Source organism: Ursus arctos, unplaced genomic scaffold (assembly GCF_023065955.2).
Source record: "Ursus arctos isolate Adak ecotype North America unplaced genomic scaffold, UrsArc2.0 scaffold_13, whole genome shotgun sequence".
Taxonomy (NCBI): domain Eukaryota; kingdom Metazoa; phylum Chordata; class Mammalia; order Carnivora; family Ursidae; genus Ursus; species Ursus arctos.
The window spans coordinates 53,500,769-53,525,904 of NW_026622797.1; the positions used below are offsets into that span (position 1 = coordinate 53,500,769).

At 40.2% G+C, this 25,136-nt stretch overlaps 1 protein-coding gene across 3 annotated transcripts in view; it reads left to right on the forward strand.

The window, feature by feature from the left end:
* Positions 1 to 14,091: 14,091 nt before the first annotated feature.
* The window catches only part of BVES (blood vessel epicardial substance), a 35,722-nt gene continuing 24,677 nt past the window's right edge, over positions 14,092 to 25,136 (forward strand). Inside the window, exons 1-4 of one of the 3 annotated variants that reach the window (XM_026511724.4) lie at positions 14,092 to 14,337; positions 17,978 to 18,214; positions 21,515 to 21,639; positions 24,788 to 24,975. In XM_026511724.4, coding sequence (XP_026367509.2) covers positions 17,989 to 18,214; positions 21,515 to 21,639; positions 24,788 to 24,975 — 539 coding nt within the window. In that variant the 5' untranslated portion in view covers positions 14,092 to 14,337; positions 17,978 to 17,988. Of the gene's footprint in view, positions 14,338 to 14,423; positions 15,198 to 17,977; positions 18,215 to 21,514; positions 21,640 to 24,787; positions 24,976 to 25,136 lie in introns of those variants that run through there. The other 2 variants (XM_044388848.3, XM_044388849.3) reach the window with 2 other exon arrangements.

Consider the following 25,136-nt stretch of genomic DNA (forward strand, 5'->3'; position numbering starts at 1 on the left):
AGGGCAGGCAGAGAGTACGTGGAAGCGCAGTTGCTGGCAAACGAGAGAGGTACTGGGAGCTTGTGAAAGTTCTCTCATAATTACTTCTGTTTTCTCAGTGACCTAGGAAGCAAAGTCAGCAAGAAGGGTGGGGGAAGAAGTATTGGGGTTATGGAAAGTCCATTAACTTTCTGTACATTAGCATGTGCTGTGAGTGGGACAGTGTGATGAGGTCTGAATCATAGTCTGGACGAGCTACTGAACTCATCCAGTTCAGCACGAACTAAAGGGATAGATGCAGGGGTGGTGTCCCAGCCCCCCCGTGGCCATGAAGGGCAGCTATTACACAACAGACGCAGTGGCAGCTCTCTGCTAGGGACAACTGAAGGCCTTCAAATATTCCAGTAGAGCACCCTAGCGAGAATCCACACCCTTGGTCAGTACCAGCTAATAATTTCAAAGGCGTGTGAAATTATCAGAGAGTTTTCTAACCATGAGAGTCAACTGAGAACAAACCACACAGAAATGGGATGTAGATTTTTGGTTCAAATCATGTTGGCAGAGGGAGCAAAAGAATTTACATATAATTTTTCCAGAAATCTAACCATTTTTAGGATGAAGAGGAAGGAGTACAAACAGAACAGGCTAAAGGGATGTTGAAAGAGGAGGTGCAGACAGGAACCTCACCATCTTCACACTTGTGCGTAGGGCTGGCACGAGCCGTCCTCAGCAGAACAGAGACGGGATTATCCCACACCTTGGTTTGCACCCAGCTGTTCTCACTTCAACAACAACAACAAAATATCAAAATCCCTCTACTAACCTCTATATAGATAATCTGTATGTTTGGTTTGAAATGTCTAGCCAGCCACATTTTGCCCTCTCAAAGTACTCTGATCAATCGAGACAGAAAGAAGAAACCACAGATATCCAAAATAATAATAATAATAAAAATTTAAAAATACCCCTGAAGCACAGTATCACTGTGCCCTTAAAATTTAATTTCTATTAAAAATTGGGCTCATTTTCATCTCAGTCTGATTGTTTCCAGCCCTAAATCCCTTTGATTCATTTATCACTGGTAAAAGTGCAATAAGATGAGGAACTGATTGTTTCCTTGTGTTAAAAATGCTTTACGGCTTTGGACACAAGATCTGTATATGCAGAAATAAATGAAGCCCCTTGTTCAGGAAGTATAAAGAATTTGAAGACGGAGAAAGCAGAGCACTGAACCACATGCAGGGCTTCTGCAAGCCTGAGGCCCTTTGCATGCCCACAAAGCTGAACCCGGCCCAGCATTGTCCCTGTGACTTAAAGGATTGTGATTGTGATTTTCTGTCCTAAATTTTGTGGTCAGGAATGACCCTGAGAAGCAGCCTGAGGGGGAAAAAGAAGTGGCTTAAAACAAGCCCGTAAGCACTCTCCCCCCAGTCACCTAGGGACAACTCTTGACCAGGATCAGCGTTGTGGGCACGCAAAGGGCCTCAGGCCCCGTTTGCACAGCCTTTACTGCAGTTGAATATTTGGAAGCTTCCCGTTCCCCTCAAGCGTTCATCCTTTGAACTTGATTTGACCTCCATACAAAAGCACCAGTATGATTTGGACTCTGGACTCTGCACCCCTAGGAACTCATGGTGCTGAAATTAATCCACCATAAAGAATAGCATGATGCTCTCTCAGCACTTACGAGCTGAAGAATTTTCTCTCCTCTTCAACAAAGGAGCAGAAGGCAATTCAGTTGCTCTCTGCTCATCTGGATAAACTTTGGATGTCATTTTGTTACACTGCACAGAAGCAGAAGGACAGAATTGATTTGACAGAGAAGTTACTAAGTGAAATCCCCCAACTTAGCCAGCAAGAGCCATACGAAAAACATACTAAGCAGACAATACAAATTATAAGAGCAACACATTATACATCATGTACGTGAGACTCCTGGTTGGACCAAGGACATAAATGTACACGTGGCACTGGACTGCACTGACTGGGTTGCACATTGCTATATGACACATGGTTATAGAAGAAACTAACCTTCAGAAATGGTGTTCCCAAATATTATTTTTTAGCAAATGACAGCTTATTAAACTGTGGGCCATCAGTGAGCCTAATTCCCTTATTTTTCTTCCTTCTACTAAAATTTAATACATACAATCAGTAAAAATACAAATAGATATCAGTATCATATAGACTTACAATAAAATATAAGTTCAATTTGGTAGAACTGTGTATTATTTCAAGTTCAAAAATCTTACAATAATGAAAAGATGTTGCAAGACTGAAATATTACTTTAGCTCTTAGTCATCTCACTATGAGTGTTACCATCATTTTAATGCTGGATTGTACATTTGCATGTAACATCAGCATGGTTTCAACATAATTTGAAGTTTTATTATCATGCTAAATTTGACTAGTTTTAAAACCTGCTAGCTATTAAAGATTGACAGGGAACTTTTTCCCCCGGAAGAACTGATCATTTGTGTCTTGAACTATCATTTTTCCCTTACTGTATTTCAATTCAAGCTTTAGTGATCTTTTTTTTTTTTTTAAGATTTTATTTATTTATTTGACAGAGAGAGACAGCCAGCGAGAGAGGGAACACAAGCAGGGGGAGTGGGAGAGGAAGAAGCAGGCTCCTAGTGGAGAAGCCTGATGTGGGGCTCGATCCCAGAGCACCAGGATCACGCCCTGAGCCGAAGGCAGATACCCAATGACTGCGCCACCCAGGCGCCCCAAGCTTTAGTGATCTTAATAAATATAAATTTTTTTATTTATAGGATTCCAAAACTATTTGTTTTTAGATACTTTTACAGTAGGATGCTAGCTTCACTTGATATAACATGAAATGTTTTGAGTCGTCTAACTTGTGATTACCACTCTTACTAAATATAAAATTATCTCCCAAATTATAGAATTACAAAACAATATTTGACATCGGTTTAATACTTTATTGTTTACAAAGCATGCCCACATATGATTTCATTTACTTGTTTCCTGAAAGAATCCCACTTTATGGATAAAGATTAGAGAGGCTGACTCACAGTGAGTGGTGACACTCAACTTAAGCCAGTTCTTCCAAATCAGTGTGCTTGTATTTTGCACGCTGCACTGACCATGGTGCTGAGTGACTTGCCCGGAACTAACATGCCCCCAATCTGAAGTGAAAGAAAAGTCAAAGCCAAAATGCTAACTACACATCTGTGGAATCTGTTGGTGACAGCACGGGGGAAACTATCTAAACGTGAACCTTTCTTCTTCAGAACCACCAGCAACTCGCTTGAGTTGAAATGTGCTTTACACATAAAATGTGTAATTAAATGTAACCCTACTAAAAAGGCTATATGTTTATATAATGAAAGAGCATGGCCCAGCTTCTTGAAGGCAGTTTTTTTTGTTTTTTGGGTTTTTTTTAATTTTTTCGAGAAAGAGAGAGTGAGAGAGAGAGAGAGAGACAGAGACTAGGGGGAGGGGCAGAGGGAGAAGCAGGCTTTCTGCTGAGCGGGGAGCCTGATGCGGGGATCCATCCCGATCCCAGGACTCTGGGATCATGACCTGAGCTGAAGGCAGACGCTTAACTGACTGAGCCATCCAGGTGCCCTCTTTGAGGCAGTTTAAGTAAATTCTTTAAATCTGGGATCTGTCCCCTACCATTTCAGATATTTCCATGTCTTATTTGTGATCTCTCCAGAAGTTTTACTGAGAAGCCTTCCTTATCTCAGGCCACCAAGGCTTATGTGCCACCCTCCCCCAATTTATAGGTAAATTAATTTAGTGTCCCCTTGTAGTGCTGTTTCTCCCTCTCTTTTCAAAGATGGAATAAAACTCTATGCACAGTGAAACTTGGTAAATGAAAACGTCTTCAAATAGTAGCCAGTGAGGTCTCCAAGACACAAAAGATATTTTTTGGCGCAGTATAAGTGGATATTTGTGAAGAACAGGGTATTACTTTGGGATAGAAATCAGTTCATTGGAGATCAAAGTTTAGCCAATGTATGAGCACAGTATCTATTTTTCTGAGAAAAGGAATTTTCTTTTCAAACTCCCCCACTAGTCTATATCTGTTTGGGAACAGTGCCTGGCACATGGTAGCTGCTTTGTAAATATTTGTTGAGTTGAAGGAAAGTAATTGCATCTGTTCTTGAATCCGTATCTGAATTTTAACACTGACTCCCCCTCCCAATTGGACTTCGACTATGCAGTGCCATCGGCAGTTTTCTCATGAAATAAAATTAAAGACCTGCAATCGTATTTTTTCCCACATATCTTTTTTTCTGCATGATACAGAACTATGCTATTTTAAGTGACTTGAAAGCCACATTCTTCTTGCTGATGGTGTTGAGCTGCGTTTGAGCAACACCTGTTCAGAATGCACAGTTATTAGTTTTTGGGTTCCAAGATCATTCTCTGGGTTGAAAATCTGCAAGGTGATTTAGCTTAGAGCCTCTTTGTGTTGGAAACATGCGATGGATTATTGTGTCTCCTGAGAGTAATTCTATTTTAAATGAGAAGTTAAATAATATAACAGTTTTTGTATTTCATGTTTCTCAGAAATATAGTTGGTAGAGTTTGACCTCCTCTGACCTCACCTAAAGTCAGACTCCATACTTTTATTCTAATTATATTTTTTCCTGTGCAAAAACCATTAAGTGCTCATTAAATTATTTTCAAAAAAAATGAATAAAATGTGCAGGAGATATGAAATGGGGAAACACTGGTCAGACAAGTGCAAAACACACCTTTTAAAACCTGTTACTGATCTCATCCTGTTCTTATACCGTCTTCCCTGTGATGGCAGAAAATACTTGATCCTGACACTTAAAAGTAGTTTCTTCCCATTTTAAACAGTCATTTAAAATAATTCTGTCAGTCTTTCTGCTTCCCTCCTTGCTTTAGGTGCAGAGGCAAATTTATAAGACCTCATGGAAGAGCAGGAGAGGTGTTTTGGCCTCTCTCTGTCCTGAGTCCTCCCTGGACGGACTGCAATGTTGTTTGGCCCTTTGGTCTCTGGGATTCTGGGCTGATGGCTCCAAGAGCGTGTCTGGTCCTGCCCATGCCTCTGACATTGAGGTCTCTGCCTTCTTCCTCCACTGCACCTGACCCCAGGCATTCCTCACCATCAGACCAATCAGTGTTTCTAAATGAATGAATGAATGAATGAATGAATGAATACATCTCAGGCTTAAACCATCATCTCTTCCCTTCCTTCCAAACCTATCTTTTCCAACTTGTTCCTGTTCATCACAAATCAGCTAGATGGGAAGGGGGAGGAAAGGTACTGGGAGGGTATGAGGGTGGACAGGGGAGTGAGGTGTCGCTATTATAACAGAGAGGTCACCATAATTCTAATAAAGTGATCTGATCTAGGAGAACATTAAGTGTCATTTTGTTATTTATTCCTTTTATTAGAAAAATAAGGTGATCATATTATAAGTAAGTGGAATAGAAAAAAAAATAAAGACAATAATTCCACTAAACCAACCTGACTTCTATTAACATGTCAGTATATATTTCTTCTGTTATTTCCCCATTCATAATAACTTCAGTTGTAAAACAAATTTTTAAATATTTACCATTTCTTCTATTGAAGAATAATAGTACTTGAAACAAATGCACTTGACTATTCCATCAACTAGTATTTACTGAGTTCCAAATATAGGCAAATCACATGCTAAGTACCATGGAGATATGAAAGATAAATCAAACACACATCCTACCCCCCAGAAACTTACCACCTAAAAGGAGAAACAGACTTGTACATAAATATGCAAAAAACAGCAAGTGATAAAAGCCATAACAGAGTTAGAGACTAACTGCTTAGGAGAATCACATTTCTGCAATTTCACTTTGAAACATGTGCGAATCACACACCAATACACTAACCACTAATAATATAAGTACTAAATGCCAAGGCATTTTTAATGATTTCATCTTACGATGGTCATTAATAGCAATATTTTCTACTAGATTTTTTTTGCTATTCAACGAACATTTTCAAGGTAACGAAGTTTTATTTATTCATTAAAACAGTCATATGAAATCATCTGCGAGATTTCCCGACTCACTTTGGAATGCTTTGTGGCTTTTAGATGCCATTTTCTGAGCTTATAATATATTCATTACAGTTCTCTTCAGATAACTTGAAGTATGTAGTTGATGTAAAAAATACTAAGAAATCCCCAAGTTGTGGCATACAGTACAACTGCATACGAAGTTTTGTACATGGCACATAAGCCAGACTGGGCTTCTGTCTGAACATGTGCTTCCCTAAAGTATTTTTAATCTTCCCATACTTTGGAGACTCAATGACCTAAAATCCTAACCTTGTCAAAGCACGACCTTGTTCTCCTAGGGAAGAGTGTGACCGTCTCGGTGGTTTTCAAACCAAATACCACCGTAACCATTTTGTGAGGTTCTAAATTTTACCAACTAGGTTTGATCTTGAGCTAAAAAAATATTTCATCTTGTTTACCATTGTTTATGCCAAATGATAAAACTGCTGGTAGCAGGCTCATAAATATTTTATTAGCTTTTATATATGCATTAAGCTCAGGAGGTGTCTTATATTCATGAATTCATTACAACAATTTAAGTAGTAGTAATAATAATAATTTGCATTTAAATAATTCTTTTCTCCCGAGAATTCTGAGTGCTTTTGCACGTCAATTAATGCCGGATGGCAATGTCATTATTCCCAACTTTATTTTATTATTCCATCTTTATAATGTGTTGCTCTGGGTTTTTGTTTCTAGCTGATGTCAATTACCGGGCTGGCTATTATCAGACCTCACATTTACCTCCAAGACCAGCCCTTTCTGAGGATTAATCACATAACAGAATGATACTGCTCAGTAGAAACTCTGTGAAGTTCTGCTTTCACCAGATACAGATTGCAAGTCACCCCACGGCTTCACCGTCCATCAAAATCTTATCTATACCATAGACGACATATTACCAAGAATTGCCAAAAGTTATTTTTCTATCATTCACAATTTTTCCTTTATAACCACCAAATGCCTCATATAAAGAAGTTATTTACACACTACAAAAAAAAAAAAGTACCTTTGAAATTGTCTTCCTCGGGGTTGCTGCATTTCTCTTCTCTAAAAGTAGAGGTGCTTAACTGCGGATTCATAGACAGGATTCGAGGGTCTGCGAATTTCTAGAAAGTCCCAAAAGGGCAAGAACAAACACAAGAGAGGTCAGCACAGTGGTTGGAGCCAGACTTTTGAACCTGTCTTCTGGGGGTGCCTGCCTGGGCCTAGCGTCCAGTTTCCTTCTGAGGAGCCAACAGGGGCCCCAGTTTGAGGTGTCTTTGGGAATCAGAGTCACTTCTCTGATCACCTTTTCACATTTTTTAAAAAACCGTAATTCTGTGATGCTTAGCTCCTTATAATAAATTCATTCTCTTTGAAATAACTTCCTAAAAGATTAGAAAATCCTATTACATGTTTCATCAAGGGCCTTTGTTGGCTGTTGTCAAATATTTAAAACAAATAATTCACAAATGCAACTCTTCTGTTTTAGAACGAAAGCTACGTAAGGAAGAATAGACAGAAGGAATATCAGGCCTCTCGTTTTTGACATAATAGTCACGGCATGCATGTTTCTGCCAACCCCAAGATGGTAAATGGCTGTAACTTAGCTCTGCCGAGTGCCCGGTTTCTAGAATCTATACTATTGCATATTTCATGAGTTTGCTTTTAAGCCAATATCTCATTTCTGGCTACTCCAAGGAAACCCCAAACCACTGGAAATGTTAGCATGTGCCAAACTCTTGCAAGTTACAAATTTTGTTTGAAACATCAATCTTGTGTTTGCTAGAGTCCATCTATTTAAAACAGGCAAACACATAAAAAATAAAACTACCTCTTGGGTGTTTCATGTGTTCATAGGATATTTCAACTATTTCATCAGACTAGGGAATTTTGATGATTGAAATTCTAATAACTTTCATTGATTATGTACCACGTGTGGAGCACTGTAAGGGGGATAGAAAAAGTGTCCAATTAATGTACCGAAAACTTGATGCCAGACATTTTTTAAGAACATGGTCTCTAAAGGTCAAGATAATCCTGTCAACTACAAACTATTATCCTGGTTTTACAGACAAGTAATTGAGGCTCAGAAACGTTTAATAAATGATTGGAATTCACCTAGCTTTTTAAATATAAAAACCATGGTTCAAATCCAGCTGCCAATTCCAACCTCTCCCCCCACTCTTTTGACTGCCTTCATAATTCACTGTCCTGTTTAAGTTCTGGGTCACTTTTCATTTAGGAGTTTTGCCCTTTGGGTAAAAGCTCATTTTTAAATGAATCAATGGTAATCCAAAGTTTTTTATGGAGCTTCTCCATGAATTTAGAAATATTTGGGTAGACACTGTTTTAACTAATTTTTTAAAAGACTGTGGGCTTTGGGAAGCAACAATAATATGAAAGATCACATCCCTTTGCTTTGAGATGTTTCTCATTTTTTATTTAGCCAAGATATACACACCCGTTCAGTGTATAACCTGCTTAGTTATTTTGAACAAATTAACCAACTCAGTTTAAAAAGCAAAATACCTATTAAAATGACTAAAACAAAGGGTGTCTGCTTCTCCCTCTGCCTCTGCCCCTCCTCCCTACTCATGCATGCATGCTCTTTCTCTCTCAAAAAAACTTTAAGAATACCAAATGCTACAAGAATGTGAAATAGCAGGAACTCTCACTCATGGCTTGTGGGAATGGAAAACGGTATGGCCACTTTGGAAGGCAGTCTGGCAGTTTCTTTTCAAGCTAGCATAGCCTTACCATGCAGTCTAACAATTGCAGTCCTTGGTATTTACCCAAATGGGTTAGAAACTTGTCCACTCAAAAACATGCCCACAAATGTTTACAGCAGACTTATTCATAATTGCTACACATTGGAAGAGACCAAGATGTTCATAAAATGGTGAATGGAGAAACAAACTGCGGTACATCCATCCTATGGAATATTATTCAATGACTTTAGAAATGAGCTATTAAGACCAAAAAAAAAAAAAAAAAAAAGAGGAAACTTAAATGCATATAGAAGCCAGTCTGAAAAGTCAATATTCTATATGATGCCAACTATATCACAGTTTGGAAAAGGCAAAACTATGGAGACAGTAAAAAAATATCCATGGTTGCCAGGGGTTAGGGAGGGGAGGAAAGAGAGAAAGAAATAGATGGAGTACAGGGGATTTTTAGGGCAGTGAAACTATTTGATATTAATGGTGGGTACACGACATTACTAAAGGAAAACTCTATTTCCTCTCCTCACAACACTAGACACCAAATGGGGGGAGGGCAGTTCCCACACTAACCAGTTCTCCAACTCTCCAGACACCAAGTGGGTGTCCTACCATTCAATTCTGACACTAACTACCCAGAGTTAGTGTAGACCCCACAGGTTAGGTCTCAGTTCCACAACAGTACCTCTTTACTTCAGAAGCCAATCACAAGTAGTGGGCCCCCAGGGTCACACTTCTGACTGACTTGGCTATAAATTGGGGTTCCCTTGACCTTGTCCTCAGGTTTGATAATTTGCTATAATGACTCACAGAACACAGGGAAACACATTTACTGGTTATGTTATAAAGGATATAATGAAGGATACAAATGAACAGCCAGACAAGGAGGTACACGGGGTAAGGTCCAGAAGGTTCCTGAGTGCAGGAGCTTCAGTCCCTGTGGAATTGGGGTGTGCCACCTTCTCAGTATGTGGATGTGCTCACCGACCTGGAAGCTCTTCCAGGAGCCCACCCAGACTCATGTCATTAGAACAAAAAATGTTCCTCTCACCCAGGAAATTGCAAGGGGTCTAGGAGCCCTGTGTAAGATGTGCCTATCATCCCCATCACTCAGGAAATCACAAAGGCTTTAGGAGAGCCATGTCAGGAATTGAGGGTCAAACACTAAATATAAGAAAGAAAGATGCCCCTAGCACCCTATCACTCAGGAAATTATAAAGGTTTTAGAAACTCTGTGTCAGGAACTAGGAAAAAATACCTAATACAGATTTCTTATTGTGTCAGAGGTAGATACACAACGTTATACATTTGGCAAAACCCATAGGACTATACAGTGCTGAACCCCAAAGTAAGTTTCTTAATAATAATGTACCAATATTGGTTCTCCATTGTGACAAATGTATCACACTAATGCAAGATCTTAATAAAAGGAGAAACTGTAAGCAAGGGAGAAAGGGGTATATAGAAACTTTCTATACCATCTGCTCAATCATCTGTAAACCCAAAACTGCTCTGCAAAACAAAGTCTATTAATTTTTTAATGTTTTTATCAATGTTTTATTTTTTAAAAATTTTTAAAAAGATTTATTTATTTGAGAGAGAGCATGCACGTGTCAGTGGGGAGAAAAGCAGAAGGTGAGGGAGAAGGAGGAGGAAAGACTCTCTAAGCAGACTCAATGCTCAGTGCAGAGCCAGACGCGGGGCTGGGTCTCACCACCCTGAGATCATGAACTGAGCTGAAACCAAGGGTTGGACCCTTAACCGACTGAGCCACCCAGGTGCACATTTTATTAATTTTTTTAAAAAAGGAAACAAAATTTAAAAAGTCAATTGAGGTTGGTTGTCAAACTGGTCAATGAAAAATTTGATGAAACATTTAACGAGAGGAACTTAGATATAGAAAAAATCTAATTAAATCATTGTTTAATAATGCATGTTTGATCAGAACTGTCTTCCTTGAGACCATACCAGAAGAAGCTATGTCTCCATAAAATAAGGTCTGTACTGATGTTAACAATAAGCAGATATAGATACGAAAGATAATGCTACATACTTTTAAAACTGGCGACTCCCTGAGGTCTTGTTTTGTTTTCACAAAACTTATTCTATCTGAACTTTGAAATCTCATCAAGGCTTTGTCCAAATAGTAAAAGCAGTCTAGGATGCCCATAGAGAAACGAAGTTAGAAATCATCATGTCAATTTAAGCTGTGTTGGGCAGAGTTTTTACAGAGGAGACAGGCTGCCCTATATTTTGTTATTTATGCCTTGTACGCTTTTCATTCTACACTTCTGTGCAACTTACTTCCCTGCATTAGGTCAGTTTCCAAATGGTGCTCAGAATCTTTCAGCCTGACCTCTCCGTGACAAGCAGGAGGGGACCAGGGAGCCTACCCATTCCCAAAACCAAGTTTTGTGTCTACAATTCTTATTTTAAATTTTATAGAGCTATTATTCATACATCAGTGATAAGAAACAAATATAAAATTATGTTTTAATCTTTAGATGCATTATAGTGAGGCTGTTAGGTTTAGTTCAGTCTCCTCTTTCTATGGAACACAGACTCCAAGAAAACCCAGACTCTATCAAATGCCAGTTCTCAAGTCTTAGGATTTTGAATCAACTACTCTTTTCAAAAAAATATACAATCTTTGTATGATTTATATACCTTACAAGCATCTTATTCTGCTAGGTAAGGAATGAGTGTGTCCTGTAACAGCTGACTCTGTAACTGTACCTCTGGCTTCTGGCCTTCCCATCCGCAAAAGCCAGAACCTGGGCTCTACTATTTTAATAAATATGTTTTTAAGTTACTATAAAAGTAACATATAATCATTGTAGAAACTTTAGCAGAAGGAGAAGCAGGAGGAAGGGCGGGAGGAGTTGGAAGAAGAAGGGGAGAGGAAGGAAGGAGGGGAAGAAAGGAGGGAAAAAAAAGAAAAATCACATACAACCTCACCACTCTGAGGTAAGGAAGGTACACATTTTCGAGCTTATCACCATGGATGATTTCTAATATTCTACACACCCTTGTAACTTGCCTTTTTCTACTTAACATCTTTCCATGGGAAGCAATGTAGCTAGAAGTAGAAGGTAGCAGAAACTTGTAGCTAGTGGACAAAGGTGTGAGCTCTGGAACTAGACTACCGGGTTCACATCCTGGATCAGCTTTTTAGCTGTGTGACCTGGAGCAGACCACTCTGCCTCTCTGTTTCCTCAGTTTCCCATCTATAAAAGGGTGATATTGGTAGTAGTTGTTTCTTGGTAGGGTCCATTATGAGGATTCAATGGCTTAATATAGCTAAACCACTATAACAGTGCCTAGCACAAAAGTATACTCTGTATCAAGGCACAATAGTAAAGAACTAGAAAGTAACTATTTTAGGCTTTACTGGGTCATACAGTTTCTGTTGGAACTCCTCAATGCTGCCTTTGTAGCACAAAAGCAGCCATAGAGTATGGCTGGGTTCCAATTAAATTCAACGGACACTGAGTTTGAATTTCAAATAATTTTCACACATCGTGACATATTCTTCTTTTCATTTTTTCGACTGATAAAAAGTGTAAAAATCATATTAGCTCTTGGGCTGTACAAGAATGGACAGTGGCTGGGCCTTTAGACCATAGTTTACCGTCTATTCTATATAATTAGTTGACATTATTATATTTCTAATATTTCTACAAAAAAATTTTTAAGTAGATTCCACGGCTAACATGGGGTTCTAACTCTCGATCCCAAGATCAAGAATGGCAGGCTCTACTGGCTGAGCCAGCCAGGCACCCCTCTACAACTTTTTTTTTTTTTTTTTTTTTTTGTCTGCTTAGAACAAGATTGTTTGGATGTTCTATAATTTACTTAGTCCCCTATGGTTAGAGTTTAGGTTATTTCCAGTGTTCTTTATTATAAGCCATTCTCCAATGCATATCCATGCAGAATCTTTGTGCACACTCATTATTGCATCTACATCTTAAAATGTATTTAGTGGTAGCTACCAAATGGCTGGCAGAGCACCTAGAAAGAAACAGACTCTGAAGAAGTAGCCCTGAAAATTAACCTTGCTTAGTTACAACAAAATCAAACACGTTAGGGAAGGAGCTTTATCGGTATAATGTATATTCATATACATAGAACTTACTATGTACCACATCCCATTCTAAGCCTTTTACATATATTAAATCATTTAGTCCTCAAAACACTCCTATGAGGCATTGGTGCAATCATCATCGTTATCATCATCCCCATGATACAAAAGAGGAAACCGAAGCACAGAAAAGCTAAGTAACTTTCCAAGGTCACACAGCTAGCTGGTGGCCGAGGCGGGTTTCAAACCCAGCCTGTCCAGCACTAGGCCCCATGTTCTTCAACACTGTGTTGCCCTGCCTCTTCCCTGGAGAGATTTGGCGAGTGTGCACTTCCAGGTACCTACCTTATAATGTACCTGTTGTCTTTTTCATGTTTAGATCATGTTTGGCACGCACGAACGACCTCATACTCTAATATTCCGTACAAATTCTATCCCACAGTGGGACACTTCGGGTGGAAACTGAACGTCCATCTAACCTTCTTCCTCTTTTGTTCTCCAACACTTCCCCCCATGCCAACTCTTCATTAATTTCCGCTGCATTTCTTACCCCAAATAGGTGTCCTCTATGAACAGTAAAGATTGATTGGAGCATACTTTCACATCTTGTTTTCCAACTTAAGGTCCCATATCTACCAAATTCACTGGGCAATTTCGGGTGGAGTTTCGCTTAAAGTGGAGGGCCCTGAACCGCCATAGGAATGCAAATTTCGGGTTAAGTACCCTCCTTCTTTGAAAACAAACAGTGGCTTGTGTCAAAAGTCTCTCCCGCGTGGCCCCCGCAGCAGCAGGGCTGGCTTGGGCTGGCTTGCTCCGGCCAGTAGCCCGGTTGCCGAGGGCGGTGTCCTGCGTCGGTGTGAGCCAACCCGCCAGCTGCCGCCGCCGCAAGGCTCAGAAAATGAGTTGTGCGCACTCCCGGCCCTTCCTGCTGCTGCTGAGAGGCGAGCCAGTGTCCCAGAAAGGAGTTACCCGAATGGGTCGTTGGACTTTGAGGGGAATGACATTCTAGTTCTCATTTTTATCCTGATTTCTCTCCCTGCTGGGATCCTACTGCTGGAGTTATCCCCATGGCGATGAGCCACCAACGCCTCTGGTCCTAAGATGTTGCCGCCCCCCACGGATGCCCAAACAAGGACAGAATCGAGAAGTGGAGAGGAAACGGGGAAAGAAAAAAGCGGGTGTTTCAAACTGTTCACGGTGGTGCAGACACGGCGGTGGAGCTGGAGCAGCCCGGCGGGGAGTCGGGCCGAGGCCCCGGGCTCCGCCCGCCGGGGGGCGCCGGGGCGGCGGGCGCCTGCGCGGTGCGGCCCCAGCCGGGGCAGCCACCGTCGCGATGCCTATTTTAGTCAAAGCCGCTGCCGGCGCGGGGACCCGGCACCGGCCAAGGAGGCTCCGGACCCGCGATCCGCTGAGGCTTTCGCCTCGGACGCCCGTCGAGCCGCCGCGTCGCTGTCCCCGCGCCCTGCCACTGTCACCCCAAACTTTGGCCAGCGCCGCCCAGGTTCGGTGCCAGGGACAAGCCAGGTAAGGAGCGGGAGGCGTAGCTGCCGGCGGCTACCCCCCCCCCCCCCCACGCGCCTGGCTATTTGCAGCCTCGGGCTCCCGGGGCTAAATCGGGAACCGAAAGTTGGATCGCTGCTCCGCTGGGAACAACTTTGTCAGCCCCCGCGGCGGCTGCGGGTTCTCCGCGCCCGGGCCGCCAGGAGCCCTGCCCTCTCCTCCCTGGCCGAGCCCTCGCGGGGTTCCCTGTTCTCGGAAGCCGCCTTTTTCCCGCGTCTGGGGTCCACGGCCACAGACCCTCAGGAGTCAGCTGCTGCAGCATCGGTCTGGCAGCGCCAGCGTCCCCGGGCGCTCCAGCCTCTCCGGTACCGGTTCCCGCGCTCTGCCTCGGGCAAGCCCTTGGTGAGCTGGGCACCCCTTCGTCCGGCTGGACGCCCGGGGCTCCCGGCCCCTAACCCACTAAGGTTCCTCCTCGCCCGCTGTAGGGCCGCCCGGTCTCCTGCGGAGGCTGCGCGCCGCCGGGCGCACCGTGTGGCCTGCCCCGGCCCGGCGCTGGGATTGGCAGGTGGGGCATGGCGCTCACTGCACACCCCTCGTGGCCCGAGCGTTCGGGTCAAGGGGAACAGTAGACACTGATCCTCCTTTAAGGAGCGAGGTGACCGGGTTCCCTGGGGAGATCCGATGGCTGGGGAACCCGTGAACCTCGCCACCCACCCGCACCGTGGCTTCTGAAGCACTGGGAAATGTGTTGTTGACCAGACACGTCCCAGGAATTGCTTACTTTGAAAACGCAAGAATAAGTGCGAAAAGACTCTTGGCAACGTAATGCCCTTTGCCATTCCCCGGATTTGCGAAGGTTCAGTTCGTTTTACAGAATGAATCAGGTCTGCCAGCACGACTTTTGCTCATTGCTGCTTTTTCATTTTTTGTAGTTTGGTGAAGGGTTAATGTTAGTTTCACCATGTAGCTGTTTAATCCTGCAGACACCTATTTGGAAATCGATAGATAAACAGGACTTTACCAGACTGGGTAAAGAAATTAGATTCTAAAGAATTAATAGGACAAAGAAAATTTCTCTTGATTCAGTCAAAATTGACCTGACCGTTTACCAATTTTTTGGTCTAGTCTTCCTCCTTAGACTTATTGTCTGTATGAGGATAGTTCAGTGTAAACGACTTAAATCCATTAAAAGTGATCAAAGGGAGCTGAAACTAGTAAGATCCAGTCAATATTATTGACAGGAGTTAACTGGCATTTCAAAATTGGCATAGCGATAAATACACATAGATAAATAATAAACAGATATATAAATAAATAATAAATTATATAATAAATGTGTTATACAATGTTAGCTATTCTACAAGCTATAATACATATAGAAAATAAAATAAATATGTATATAAATACCTATATCTTTAATAAGGTCTGGTGCATCAAAATATGTTGTAGGATGATCTCACCTTTTAAAAATTCCTATTGCTATTTCCCTGGTTCTTCAGTAGGTTGTAGTTTTCCTATCATTTCTCTTGGAGCAGAAGTTGGTACCTTTAGTGCCACTTGAAGAACTTTTAAAAGCCTGAAATTGAGCTAGAGTGGATTAGTTGGCAATACAGGTGTAATGGGGTGGATATGAGGGAGAATATGTATTAACTAACTTACTATGTAAATGTGTATTAGAGCCTCAAGCTATTAAAATGTGAAGAGGTTTCAAAGACCAACTAGTCCAGCCACCTCTGTTCCCAGGACGAAGCCTACCCAAGGAGCAGAAGTGACTTTCCTTGACTTACGTGGCTCCAGAGGCCCTTTTGGTATAGAACCTGACTTTCTTAGTCCCAGGAATGCTGGGCACTTTCCTGTCTTTACTACTAAGGTTTGGGGAGACTGAAAGTGGTTTCTAGAAATGTTTGTCATGTCTGTGTCCCTTCTGTATGGCTTTCACCTATGGCATTCTTTGCAGAGTCTAGGCCTTGGGTATACCTAGATGAATATGACATCGCCTCTGCTTCATAGAGAACACGGGATAGTTAGGAAAGCAAATAGGACAATGGAAGTGGACGCACATTCCAAAGTGCCATAGAAATGTAGTTATTATTAGTTTAGGTAATGCTAATGCATAAGCTGACATTGACATTGATTGTGAGTGATAGAGGGCGGACCTTGAGTATCATTCTCCCTCCTGCAGAAATTATGGGATTAATTCTCATTTGGTCCTTGAAAGCAAACTTTGTATAAATGGAATTATTCAAATAATGGTGCCTCTCACCCCAATAGGCTAATATTTTTATTGATTTAAACATTTGGAAAGTAGTTGAATTTATGTAGCTTCTTTCCTTTTTGCAGGAAATCAATATCTAAGTCAACTATTTATCTTTTATTTATGAACTATTTCAGAATTCTACGAAGAGATCTTTAATTGACTTGATCATTTTATTTATACTTTGTAATTCATGGACTTTTTTATTATCTTAAGAGATGTGTAATTCTTTCAGATTTGTCTAATAACATCCTTTCAAAATGCCCAATCTGTACCAATTGTTCTACCACCTAAAACCTTTACTTTGATATGATGGGAAAAAAAGATGAATGGGAAAGTAAGGTTAATTGTGTGACCTTATTATGGAAAGACATATTATTAGATTAAATTTAAAGATATTTGTGGTTCCCATTTGGAATTCTTTTTCTGAAACAGAATAATTCATATAATCTGTAAACCTGCATGGTTTTTGTCAGGGACCAATGTGAATAATTAATAATAGAAAGAGTTTTTTAAGTACCGGAGATGGAGGGCAGGTAATTTAGTTAGGAAATGGTGCCACTTTGTGTTAAGGTTTAGGTAAGCATGTGCAAAATGTGTACTCTTTGAAATGTAGTTGCTGCAGATTTTAATATTAAATAGTTGAATGTATATTCATTACCTCACCTACATATAAGTAAACCACAAGTTTACTACTTTTTAATTTGTAACATGCTACCTAGTAGAGTTTTTATGGGAAAGAAAGTAGAGATTTAAATTGGACAATGAAAGGAAGAGTAAATTTTATATCTCTGTGTGTATATATAAATGATTAGCAATGTATTTATTACGTGTACATATGATAATATAGAATATATATATGATACAATGATTTAATGACAGTATATAAATAGAGCCTTCTAAATATCTTAAGCCTTCATATAGTAAATATGAGAGGGTTAATTTTTTTGAAAGTACTTAAAAAATCAGTTTTCCCAGTTATTTTTTCTGTGTTTGGATTCAGTGTCACAGTGGGAATGTGATGGAAGACTTTGTAATTGCTGTGGTTTATGAACAGTGGTGATTGTCTTTTACGCTAGTTAATTCCTCATTCCTCTCTCCTCCACCATGTATGTTTGTATACAGATATGTGTATCAGTAAGAAGTTGTGCACTATGCTAAGTATTTTATATATTTCATTTCATTTCATTAGAAAGTCAAATGAGGTATTACTCTCGTCATTTAACAGGTAAAGTAATAACACTTAATATGTGACTGGTAGGGTTCAAACCTGAGTCTAATTCATAAGCACCAGAATAGTCTATCTACCAACATTTAGTTCACAGAAATCATTTTGATACAATACCTATAGCGGTAGTAAGATACAGCTGCCATTTTTATGATTGTCCTTTTGTTTCTTTGTTTTTACAGGGATTTTCAAGATGAATTATACCGAGTCCAGCCCTTTGACACAATCAACTGCAATAGGTTTTACACCTGAGTTAGAAAGTATCATACCCGTGCCTTCCAATGAGACCACATGTGAAAACTGGAGAGAGATACATCACCTAGTTTTTCATGTAGCAAATATTTTTTTCACCATTGGGTTGGTTATTCCAACTACTCTTCACCTTCATATGATATTCCTTAGGGGAATGTTAGCTATAGGTAAGATACCTAATTGAGACGTTTGTAACTTCTCTGTAACTGGCATCAGATGGGCTTTGTGCTGGGGACTTCAGGGCATTTCTTGTCAGTCTATAGCATTCCAAAAATCTGGGTCTCTGTCAGCGAATTAGCAGTACATATATCAGGTAACCTGCAATATAGGCCTTTACATGCCCTTATTTATTTTAGATAAGACTGTATTTTCCATATTGTTTAGATTTTCCAGATAGCAAAATTTCCATTTGTACGTACGAGTGTGTGATCCAAATCCTGGTTCCACTACTTGCTAACTGTGTAACTGGGGCAGGTGATCGAACCTTTCTACTCCTCAGTTTTCCCATGTGTCAAATAAGGGTAAAAATAATACCACCTCCTAGGGTTGTTGTAAGAATTAAATGAACATGTGTGTGTGTGCATGCACACACGTGTATGTGTGATATTTGACTTCTAATAGTGCCTGGCACATAGTAAGTACTATCCAGTCTTAACCACTGTTATTTGTATAGGCATTTCTTATGGCCTACAATGTGACCCTGGGAACAAAAGCCATTTCCCAGACACAACAGTTCAAGTAAAACATTTTTGAGGGCTCCAGTAATCCTGATGAAGCAGGTTAAATTGATTCACATCAAAATATGGAAACAATTGAATGAATGATTTTAGCCAGTGATTCTTGACACATCACTCTCTGTGTGGTTGTTCCTTTGGTGATTTATTTATTCAGGTGCATTTTTGAGCACCTATAATTTGTCGGACAAAGACTGAAGAAGGCAGTGTCCATCTTTGAAAAAGTTACTTTTGGGGGATTGGAGAGGAACAGGTGGACAGTCACGTGTGAGATGTTGGATGCTGTGCTACAGGTGTGCTCCCAGGGCCAGGGAGAAATGGAGGGGGTGATAGGCTCAGCAGGAAGGTGGAACAAGGTCACACTGAGGGGATGACACTGGAGCTGGCTTTTGGAAGCTGAACCGGATTTATCTGAGTGTGAGTGTGTGTGGTATCCAGGTAAAAGGCACAGAGGAGAGGAAAGTCAGCCTACTGAAGGAGAATGAAGAGTAGCTCATTATGCCTAGAATACATGAAAAATTACAAGGAATGGTCAAAGTAAAGCCTGGAAGTGAGAGGGTTCCAGTTAGGGAATGAATAAGTTATGGGAATAAAAGGCACAGCATAGGGAATATAGTCAGTGATACTATAATAGTGTTGTACGGAGACAGGCAGTAGCTACACTTGCGAGCACAGCATAACGTATCAATTTGTCGAATCATTATGCTGTACACCTGAAACTAATGTAACATTATGCATCAACTATACTCAAAATGAATAAATAAGTAGATAGATAGATAGATAGATAAAATAAGAAGAGGCTGGAAGGGAAGCTAGAAGCTTGTGGGACTTTTGTGGCCGTGTTACCTCTGAGTAAGGCAGGGATTGCAGCATTAGAGAGTGTTGAATGAAAAACAAAACAAAACCACACCCTATAAAAAGGCCAAGGCTAATTATAAAATTTTTAAAGATTTTATTTATTTATTTGAGAGAGAGAGACCGAGAGTGTGTGTGCAGGGGCAGGGGAGGGGTCGGGGCAGAGGCAGAGAGAGAAGCAGACTCCCCCTTGAGCAGGGAGCTCAAGGCAGGGCTGGATCCCAGGATGCCAAGATCAGGACCTGAGCCCAAGGCAAACGCTTAACAGACTGAGCCATCCAGGCATCCTGCTAATTATAAATTTTAAGACACAGTTTTAGAGGTAGGACAGACCAAGGAGATCATCTAATCTGAACAAGAAGAAACCTAGAGAAGTTAAATGACTAATTGAAAATTAAGAGAGAGAGAATGTGGCAGAACCAGGACTGTAATTCATGTTCCCAGTCAAAGCATTCTTTTTCCCTGTCTTCTTTAAGTAATAATATTTTAAAATTCAACAAAATTTGCTATGAAATATTATTTTAAAAACTTATAAAGTTTTACATTTTGGTCTACTCAAATGCACCAGATCATTCTGATGAAATAAAAATTGCAAATGGATAACTTTTTAATGTGGGAGGTGAGCTTTTATGTGCATGTATGTTGTTATTTATATCATACTGATCATTTTATTTTAAATTAAAAATATATATTGACTCTCCCACCAAAAATGGATCAAAAGAAAATGGGATATTTTTCCTAAAGTGAGAAAATTGATAAAAAGCAAGAAAATTTCCATAGGTGACTGGAAAATCATCAATGAAAAGTTCAGATGGTTAGAAAATTTTGGTAAAATATTTGGACTCACCAATAATCATGGAAATGGAAAACAAAAAAACATACTGAGGAATTCCTCAGTATCAAATTAAGAGTTTTCAAATTTTATGATATTAACAACTGGATAGTGGCATTCCCAACTCATAGGATTGCAAATATCTGTGTACCTTTGGGAAACAATTCTTCATTCTCACCAAAGCCATAAAGTTCATTTCCTTGACTTACTGTCAGGTAATCCACCCTAAGGAAATAGTCAGAAAAACATTAATTCTTAATGTATAAAGATGTTTCAGTGATGTATCAAAAATTACACCCCAAAAATCTCATCTGTTTACCAGTTGGGAAATGGTTAGATAAATTAGGGTTTAATCAGTTACAGTCATTAAAAACTATGTATATGAAGAGTTTTAACAAAATAGGGAAATTACTACAATAAGTAAAATAAGAGAGAGTGGGTTTCAAAATGTTATGTACTGTAGATTTGCCATCTGGTAAAAATGCGTCAAGACTGTAAGGAATTATTAAATATCAACAATGGTTTTCTTTAAGTAGTAGAATTATGGGGTTTTTCCCCCTTTAAAAATATTTTCTATATAAATTTTCTACAACAAAGCACGTTTTTTCTTTTGTGGTAATAAGACAAAAAATAGAACTTAATGTGATGTTTGGCTTGGTTTTGTTTTGTTTTGTTTTGTTTTTTGAGAGAGAGAGAGAGAGGGAGCTCTGCACAAGCAGGGGGAGGGGCAGAAGGAGAGAGAGAGAATCCCAAGTAAGTTCCAGGGCTAGTGCAGAGCGGTGCTGGGGTGAGGGGAGGTGGGAAGGTGGGGGGAAGTGCAGAGGTGGGGGAGGGAATGGGGGTGCTTGATCTCAGGACCCTGAGATCGTGACCGGAGCCAAAATCAAGAGTCGGACGGTTAACCGACTGAGCCACCCAGGTGTCCCTGACTTAAGTATTTCTAAGATGTGTTTGGATTTTTTTTTTATATACAGAGGATAACATTTATTAAGCTACATGCTGACGCTATTCCAGACATCTAACACGTTGACTTTGTTATTCAACAGGATGCACCCTTTATATTGTCTGGGCCACTCTCTACCGATGTGCCTTGGATGTCATGATCTGGAACTCCGTGTTCCTGGGTGTCAACATTTTGCATCTGTCATATCTTTTGTACAAGAAAAGACCGGTAATTATTAAAATTAATTAATAAGGAAGAGATTTTAAAGCCAAAAAGCTTTTGAAGTGCTTTGTTCAGACTTGAGAATGAACATCTAACATCCTTAGTCCCTTTAATATCATTGCTCTGATTTTGTTTATATATGTCTGAATGTGAAATATTTGAATACCATGAACTTTGTTCTACAAATGAGTCTTTTTAAAATAAAGATGTATGGATACTTTGGAAGACAGTTTGGCAGCTTCTTACAAAATTAAACATTCTCTTGCCATCCAATCTAAAAAAAATAAAATAAAATAAAATAAAATAAAGATGTATTTACTTATTTTAGAGAGAGAGAGAGAGTGCAAGCGGGAGGGACAGACAGAAAGGGAGAGAGAGTTTCAGGCCGACTCCACACTCAGCATAGAGCCCACATAGGATTCTACCCCATGACCCAGAGATCACGACCGGAGCCGAATCCAAGAGTCAGGCACTCACCTGACTGTGCCACCCAGACACCCCTACAAATGAGTTTTTTAAACTTTTTACATCATTAAGGCAATTTGGACATGAGAGAACCTTTTTTGTCATTTAACTTCATTATTTCTTTTGTCTATTGATATTTAAATGTCACTTGGAAATATCTTTGCCCAGCTGTAAAATTAATTACTCACCAGGCAACTTCCTTGAACATACTAATGATTTACAAATAGTTCCTGCTATTTTGTAAATGTAATGACTTTATTTTTTTTTCCATTATGCCCCAAATATTCATTTAAGGAAGTCATCATTTTGGGAGGGTGTTGCCAAAACACTAGTATTTAACTTTTTTTTCCAACTGATTCATCTTGTTGTATTTCCTTAGTCATTCTAAGAACAAAAAGATGTAAATATGATAAGAAAGCACTTCTTCTAGGGGCGCCTGGGTGGCACAGCGGTTAAGTGTCTGCCTTCAACTCAGGGCGTGATCCCGGCGTTATGGGATCGAGCCCCATATCAGGCTCCTCCGCTATGAGCCTGCATCTTCCTCTCCCACTCCCCCTGCTTGTGTTCCCTCTCTCGCTGGCTGTCTCTATCTCTGTCAAATAAATAATATCTTAAAAAAAAAAAAAAAAAGAAAGAAAGCACTTCTTCTAGAAATCCCTCCCTACATTGTTTACTAACGGTTCAAAGACAACCAGGTATTCAGTAAGGTAAAAGATACAGCACTTGTCCTCATCTTATGTTCAAAGCCAGACATATGCACGGAAAACTTTAGAAAACAAGACATTTCACAGGAAATGATCACTCGAATAATATAGATGATACATGTTATAGGCACTCTACTAGGTTGTAACCTCCCCAAACATTGCAACCCAGTCTGTTTTGCTTACTGTATTAGTTTTCTCTAAGTTAGCCTGTGTAATAAACAACCTGAAAATCTCAGTGACAAATAACAGTGATACGTCCTTTTTCTCACCCCCCATATATGTGGACTCTAGCAATTGTGTGTCCACTGTGATTCTGTGCTGTGTCTTCATTTCAGGGTCTCTACTGAAGCAGCAAGTTCTATTTAGACATACATTCTCATGGCAGAGAGAAAAAGTACAAGAGAGCAAAAGGCAAAGACCCAGTATCTCTTAAAATTTCTGCACAGAAGGAGCATACGTCCCTTTTGCTCACATTCCATTGGCTAAAGCAAATGACATGGCCAAGCGTGATAGCGTGGGAATGGGCTGGGGTTAGGAGATTGATAATCCTTGTACAGGGGATGGGAGCAGCAAACAGTTGGGAATGATAATATCATCTACCACCTTATTGTTGTATTCCGAGTTCCTGTCAACCATGATTGTCACATAACAAGTGCTCAAAAAAACAGTTGATGAGTGCTTTCACAAGAAGAATTAAGAAGGCTGCATGAAGGAATTGGGACTTGAGCTAAGACTTGCAGAATGAGCGGATTATGTATTTGAGCCAATAGATTTTCCAGTTCCTATGTCCATTACTAGGCCACATTGGCTAGTGTGTATCCTGAAAGTGGGACATATTTGTGAATAAACTATTTTAAACACTCATTACTGGACCTCTGACGTGATGGTAGATGGTAGCAATAATGAGGATTATAATTTCTGAATATCAGAATTTGCTGGAATCCCAAGTTCTGAACATAAAGTTCAGAAGTTGCTGATGTGATGGTAGTAGCATCAAGTAAAACCCTCACCCAGTACGTGTGCTTTTGTTTCTTCACATATTGTAAGCCTACTTTTTTGAAAAATATAAATGCTGGTTCTTTATTAAAATGAAAGAGAGCAAGAGCATCACAAAGGCTGTAATGACTGCTGAGTGGCTATCATTAGCTGGATCTATAAGCTTTAAGAGTGTGGCTGTCATAGATTTCATTGGGATAGACGATCATCTGAACCCCAAAGTTCATTCACATGCTATACAGTTTTCCCAGGCTAATGCTGAGCCCAAATATGGCGTATGATCTGGGTCTTGTCTGACTGCAGAGGTGATTCAGCCATTTTGCTTCTCCCTTCCTCCAGTAGCCAGACTTAATTCAGTGGGTTCTCATTCTACAGAGTGTTTTAGTTTAGGATGAAATTGCTACACTGAAATCCTTTTACTCTCTTCGCTTGGCTTCAGAATAAATAAATCAGAAGCAATGATCACATCCACAGCTGTGGATATTTGTTTTCCTATAGTGATGCATTAAATAATACTTAAAAATGCTTAATGCCTGTATTTTCATAAATTTTCCCAAGTTGATTCCTATTTTATGTTTATTGTTTTGCTATAACATTGAAAAGCTCACGTAATTTCTTTCTGTGAAACAAAATTGTTACAAGGACAAAAAGGTTTCATGTTATTTATAGGAAATGCTAACATTGGAAAGGTCTGTGTTGTGGTTAACATTGAGAACCTCCACAGCTGCTCTACAGCGCATGGGAAGAGATGTGATCAGTAGTGCAAATCTTTTCCATATGCTCTTAGAGTTGCTTAACTGCAGAAGTGCCCTTTGAGCATCTAAACTTGTCACCGCTTACTATCTGCGGACGAGTCCATTGACTGAAGTGCAGAAAGGCCATGGTGCGTCTTGCAGATTTGTCTCTTCCCAAACCTGGATGGAGACGGCAGACACCAGTGTTTCGGTGTTGCTGTGTTATGGTAACATCTGGTCATTGCTGCGTTTCAGGTAAAGATTGAGAAGGAGCTCAGTGGCATCTACCGCCGATTGTTTGAACCACTCCGTGTGCCTCCAGATCTGTTCAGAAGATTAACCGGCCAGTTTTGTATGATCCAAACCTTAAAAAAGGGCCAGACGTACGCTGCGGAGGATAAAACCTCAGTCGACGACCGTCTGAGTATTCTCCTGAAGGGGAAGTAAGTGCTCTCTGGAAATTGAAATTCCCAGTTTGCCTTGAATTGTCTCATGTCCCCTGGGTAGGGAATGACTGGAAGGGAATGATACAAATCATCAGGTCACAGAGTTTGTTGGTGGTGAAATCCCATTTTCAGCTGCATTTTAGGACACTGCAGAGCAA